At 44.6% G+C, this 5969-nt stretch overlaps 1 protein-coding gene across 1 annotated transcript in view; it reads left to right on the top strand.

The window, feature by feature from the left end:
• Positions 1-1127: 1127 nt before the first annotated feature.
• Positions 1128-5969, top strand: part of KIAA0195 (KIAA0195 ortholog) — a 29063-nt gene continuing 24221 nt past the window's right edge. Inside the window, exons 1-7 of the mRNA XM_009895864.1 lie at positions 1128-1241; positions 1927-2054; positions 2650-2786; positions 3464-3660; positions 4437-4588; positions 5167-5269; positions 5580-5666. Coding sequence (XP_009894166.1) covers positions 1128-1241; positions 1927-2054; positions 2650-2786; positions 3464-3660; positions 4437-4588; positions 5167-5269; positions 5580-5666 — 918 coding nt within the window. The remainder of the gene's footprint in view (positions 1242-1926; positions 2055-2649; positions 2787-3463; positions 3661-4436; positions 4589-5166; positions 5270-5579; positions 5667-5969) is intronic.

Here is a 5969-nt window from a genome sequence, read left to right as displayed (position 1 = left end):
CCTGCCTGCTTTGTGTTCAGTTACTCTGCACTCCGTAAACAGTGTGATACACCTGAGCATTTCTAACGGGCAGGATATCCTATGCGCTGTACACTCTCAAGGTGTTTGTATTAAAACATGAAATGCAAATGAGAACTTTTATTGACCAGTTCCATTATATCTGCTGTAGCCCCCTCATGGACACCTGCCTGCTTTTCCACGTTGATTCACTTTCAGCGATCTGGTACCCACAGTATCTCTCAGCAGTCTCTGTGATTTGAAAGAAAGGGAAGTGCTTGTGTTCTTGCCCCAGAAACGCAAGTGTTGACCCCACTTTCTTGTTACCAGCATCTTATGGCAGTGTTTTCTGGATGGCATGCTCTTGGGTTGCATCCTTTCAGGCTGATGCCTCTTTGCTGACCTGTGAGGGAGCAGTGCTCTGGGCTCTGTGTGCTTCCTTCAAGTCCAAATGCCTCCCTCACATGGTCGTACAGTTCAGCACTTAAAACTCTAGTGCTTTCTCTTGCAAAAGGAGGAGTTGATGCTGGAGTTGTCTCTCCTCCTGGACTGATCCATGGCCTAGCACTGTAGTCTGGTGGCGTCTCTATCGAATTAGCCACAGAGGCAAAATTCATAACCAAAAATTCGTAACAAGCAGTTGTGGAAATTGGACCACTCTTGTTTAGAATTGCAGATATTCTACTACTTAGTTGTTATTACTGTTAGCAAAATCCATCCTGCATCATTAAAATTCTACCATAACTGTCTGTGTTCTGTTGTCTCTACGAGCTGATACTGGTTCAAGCCTGCGTAACCTCGGACCTGAGCAGCCTCCCTTTGTATTGTCCTCAGCCTCTGCTGATTAGAATCTTGTTTCGCAGAAATGACTTGGTATTGTGCTTTGATAAAGCATTTATCCGGCACAGTCAGGACTGGTTTGTTTACCTGATATTATCTAAGTGCTCTAATTCCAGCCAGCAGTCTAAAGTTCACAGGAGGGAAGATGATTTCAGGAAAATGGAGAATCAGACTGGCGATGATGAGTGCGAAGCATTCACGGTAGGGTGCTCAGTCAGCCACCAGGAAAAAGCCTAAAAAGAAAATAGGAAAGCACTAAACAGTTTGTTTTTCTGGCACCTCAGGATGAGATGACCTCAAGTTTGGGCCTTACCACAAAGAAAGCCCTCACGATCCTGAGAGACCAGTTGTCGGCACTGCTGGAGGGGCATCAGAAAGAACGGAAAAAAGTGACTTCATGGAAGGTGAGGCACCAAACAGCACAAGGTTTGGCACTCAGTCTCCCCTTCTCAAAGTAAAGCTGAAGACTAAACAAAAGTTGGCTGCATTCCCTCCCGGACTGCTGCTGCAGAGTGTCCCGGTGTAGAACTGCTAAGGTCCTTGGGAACAAAGCAAGGAGTCTGCCTAAGGGTATGTTTCTCTCAGCATTTCTCTTCTGGATGTTGGAGCTCTACAGGAGCTTAGCTTCACCTGTGAAGGATCTAAGGGCTTCAAGAGCCAGTAACGGCAGCGTGCCTAGGGGTCCGTATAGGTGGAGAGAAAGAACTGTGAAGCTCAACAGTCTCCCCTTGTCCACCATGTTTGCCTGGGGTGTGTGTTGAATACAGAGTGCTGGTGTTTATGCATGGTACTTACCAGTGTTCCTTGCTCGGTTAGTGACAATGGGGCAGCCTGGCACAGAAGCCTCTTCATTCTTCCAAGCCAGAGTAAGGCAGAGAGTGTTCACCCATACTAGCCAGCTGAGCAACTGTCAGTGCTGTAGCAGTCACATAACTGATCTGGGATGCTCTGTATCGTATTCAGGGATTTTACAAAGTTGTGTTCACCCTGGAGCGTCAACTGCTGCCTTCACCCTTTCTCACTCTGCTTTTTCAAATGTCTGGCTCTGTATTTCATGAATGGTGAATGTTTGCTGCTCTCCTTTTGTAGGAGGTGTGGAGGAGCAGTTTTCTGTACCATGGTAACCGTTGCTCCTGTTTCCACTGGCCTGGTGCATCTCTGATGCTTCTGGCAGTGCTGTTGCTGCTGTGCTGCTATGGGAGCCAGCCACAGGGGAGGTAAGCAGAACATCCTGTGGTGGTGAACTGAAGCAAGGTGGTAGTTTTATATCATCTCAACACTGTGTGTGGCTGACATAACAGTGTTGTCCCTCATTCTGTTTAGACATCTAGACCTTAGCATACTTACACTGGTAATTCTGTCCCTATCAGTCCCTTTCACAAAACTTCAGCCAACTTAATTCTACTTTTAATAGACCCATAGAGTATCCTATGGAGAGATGGGGAATTTTTTTCTACAGCACTCCTAGATCTTGAAAAATCCTAAGGCATTATCAGAGTTAAGAAGGATTTTGAAACTGGAGAAGTTAGTGGCTCATAGAAGTTACTGTGCTGTCATCTGTGCATGCCTTAACTGTATTTGTAAGGGTACCTTTTAATTGAAACGGGTTCTTTCAGACTTCTCTGGTGGCATTATTCTGAAGCAGCGTGAGCATAGCTCCCCTGCTTTGCTTTTTTAGCCATAAGTTTGTGGGATGTAGGAATAAACAACCGAGCAGGTGTGCATTTATCTCTGTGGGTGGCTGGCGGTGTATTCTGCTCATTTACTCAAACCTCATCTGCTTTCTGCTTTCTTCTGTTTTGCTGTGCAAAGCCAAGGTGCTGAGATAGTTAATGCAGTGGCACTCTTCCTCCTTCTCCTCTTGGATCTCTTCATGATTGGGCGTCAAGAGAGGCTGAAGTGCAGAGAGGTGGAGAGGAGACTTCAGACAATTATTGATAAGATAAATGGTGAGGTCTTATTCATCTGTCTCTCGTTCGTGTTTGTGTTTTCCTCCCATTGGATTTTTCTCAAAACCTGGTCACATACATTACTAATTGAGCTTACTAGCCTTCCCCTGTGTTACACAGAAACAAGCTGTGAGAATTGTGTCCTACTCATGCCTGTCCTGTAGAATAGTTATTTTGAGCTGTCATGTGGCCATGTGCTTCCAATCTGTGTGTTATCAGGTAGGCGTCTGTTATGTCTGTGCTTTGGAGTAATTCAAATCCTCAGTATCTTACAAAAATATCTGCCTTGCAGCAGATGATGAGAGAAGAATATGTGGGGTTGTACCACAACATAGAACAGAAGGAAATAAGTTGCTCTGCGTGAGCATTGTCTCAACGGGGGCTTTTGAACCTGAGGAGGCAGTTCATTTCAGTGCAGCAGTTTTAAGGACAGCCTTTAGCTTTTCCATTGTACAAGTATGTATTTAAAGTTATAAGATGACTATATTTAGTTGTTAATACTGGGTGGAGAGAGAGGGGAAAAGCCATCAAGGAGAAACAGAGAGGTGATAAAAGATTGTGGCAACAGACTGAGCTTAGCACTGGAGGACATATAGCCACTACAGGATGTAAACGGATGTATGATTGTCCCCTCCAGAATTGTTACCACTTAATTCTTTCACACTTTGTGCTTTCAGATACTCTTGGCAAAGACGTGAAATGGCCAGACTCCATGTACCCTGACCTTCACATGCCTTATGCCCCATCCTGGTCCCTTCATTGGGCCTACAGGGATGGTCATCTTGTCAACCTGCCTGTGAGCCTGTTAGTAGAAGGAGACGTGATTGCTTTGAGGCCGGGCCAGGAGTCATTTGCTTCTCTGAGAGGGATTAAGGTAACTTCCTTGTCTTATTTCCCTGGCCTGGAACAATATATTTCCTAGGATTTTCTTGTGAATACTCTAATTCCCAGTGTACAGATTATTGTAGTGTTTGATTTCTTCTGGCCTTGAAAATAGTTTGAAATTCCAGTTCAGTCAAGGATGGTGCTTCGTTAGACAGACTGCATCTTGTCTATGAACTCCCAAACTCAATGGACAGGAGACACTAATGTGATACCAAAGCACCATATTTCCATCTCTTCCAAGTCAAGAGGGAATTGTAATGCGCTGCTAAATATAAGTGGAATGAATCTATCCAGTAGGATGGTATGACATACAACCCCCCTACTTTAGCCTTTAGAGAAATAAAGTTTGTCTGCTTTGACCTTCTCCTTACTACTGATTTGTTATGCAAGAAGATAATGTAAAATACCTAGAAGTAAATCAACAAATCAATTACAAATCAATTACAAGATCTATACAAAGATTTTGCTGCTTGAAGAAGACTGGAAAAAGTTTAAAGCTTGAAATTTACCTTTGTTGTTTTTTATCATAACTTTCACTCCAAATGCCAATTTTCATGAAATAACCAGATGTGCTTGAACACAAGCATTTCATTTTAGCTAGTTTAGCTAATGAATTTTTGAAAGCTGAGAGAAGGAACTGTGACAAACATATATTGTGTCACTTGCAGTGGGAGGGATCCTGCTGGACTAAACCTCCAGTCCCTCGCAGCAGGATTCCACCGAGGCCCCGACTGCAGACTCTGGGCTCTCTGACTTTTTTCCTAGGACGATGAGCACATAGTTCTGGAGCCAGGAGATCTGTTTCCACCTTTCTCACCACCACCCTCCCCCAGAGGAGAAGTGAAGAAGGGACCTCAGAACCCTCAGCTGTATCGTCTCTTCCGTGTCTTGAAGACCCCGATAATTGATAATGTCAGGTGGGTTAAATACAGTGCACTATGCCTGCACAGCTTGTCCATCTCCTTGTTGCTGCCCTGTGTCGGCAAAGAATGAGACTTAGCAGTCCAAGACAGGAATTTTCAAATATGCTGTGCTGTCTTCTCTATTACCTGGGAATACTATAAGTCTTTTACTTTCTGTCTTCGATTGTCCTCCTTAACTGGTAGGTTAGGCTAACACATAAAACCGCATGTATGCTGAGTACTACTGTTCAGCTTATTACTTTCCAACTAAGTTTGAATAACGCATGGAGGTCACACATTTCATGCATTTGATGTAACCAACAATTTGACACCCTTTGGTCAACTGGAGATACAGATACCTGAATGTCCCGTTAGAGTTTCAGTACACATTGGGGCGATGGAGCCTTCCTGTTAAGCGGGTGGGGAGACCTGCGGAGTTTGCTCAACAGCAATCCAAATTTACCAGGGCAAGTGCAATGCTGGTACTGTAGAACTTGGCTTCTCTTTAAAGTGTCATCCCTCATAGCGTAGAGTGAAAGCAGTGTTCTAGTCAGGTCTGCTACTGAAATCTCAAGATGTTTTCCATTTTTTAGGTGGTGTCTGGAAATGGCTTTGTCACGTCCAGTGACGGCCCTGGATAATGAGAGATTCACTGTACAGTCAGTGATGCTGAAATACGCTGTCCCTATTGTACTGGTAGGTCTCATTTTAAGCCCTTGTTGTTGAATAGAGCCATGTTTTGTCAATAAAGGTGAAGAATTTGCAGCCATCAACAGGAAGTTGTTGCCAGGCGCTAACTGATGCGGCCGACTCTGCGTGTTCCTTGGGTAGTTCAGAGAAGCAAAGATGCTGAGCCATCTAGCAGTGAGAGTGGAGGGAGGAACTGTAGCAGCAGACCAAGTGTACCTTCCAGATTTTTCAGGACTAAAAATGTTACAAGGCAGTGAAAACTCCTTCCCTAGAAGTACTAGTAGTTAGCTGACTGTCATTTCTGCTTGAATTGCAGGCTGGCTTCTTGATCACCAATGCTGTGCGCTTCATTTTCAAAGCTCCTGGAATTGCTTCTTGGCAATACACTCTTCTTCAGCTACAGGTAAAGGACAGCTTTGAGCTCCACTGCGCCTCCTCCCCAGAGCACCACTGAGACTGATTCCCTCCCTCAGCAACTTGCTTCATCCTGTGACAGCATCCTGTGCATGCCCTTGTGTATGCTGGATCCAGGAGCTCTCAGTGGAGCAGGACAGCAGCTCTACTCTGACCATTCCTCTTAGACTGCCCTTTACGTTGTTTGCTCTCTCTCACTTGCCATCTATGTATATATATGTGTGTGTGTGTATATCTATCTATGTGGTATCCTTTGCCTTTAAACTTGTGAGAGTTTATGCCAAATTCAGCA

This window comes from Charadrius vociferus, unplaced genomic scaffold (genome assembly GCF_000708025.1).
Source record: "Charadrius vociferus isolate BGI_N301 unplaced genomic scaffold, ASM70802v2 scaffold260, whole genome shotgun sequence".
Lineage (NCBI taxonomy): Eukaryota > Metazoa > Chordata > Aves > Charadriiformes > Charadriidae > Charadrius > Charadrius vociferus.
Note: the sequence above shows the minus strand (reverse complement) of the source record. Positions and strands in the feature narration are given on the sequence as shown.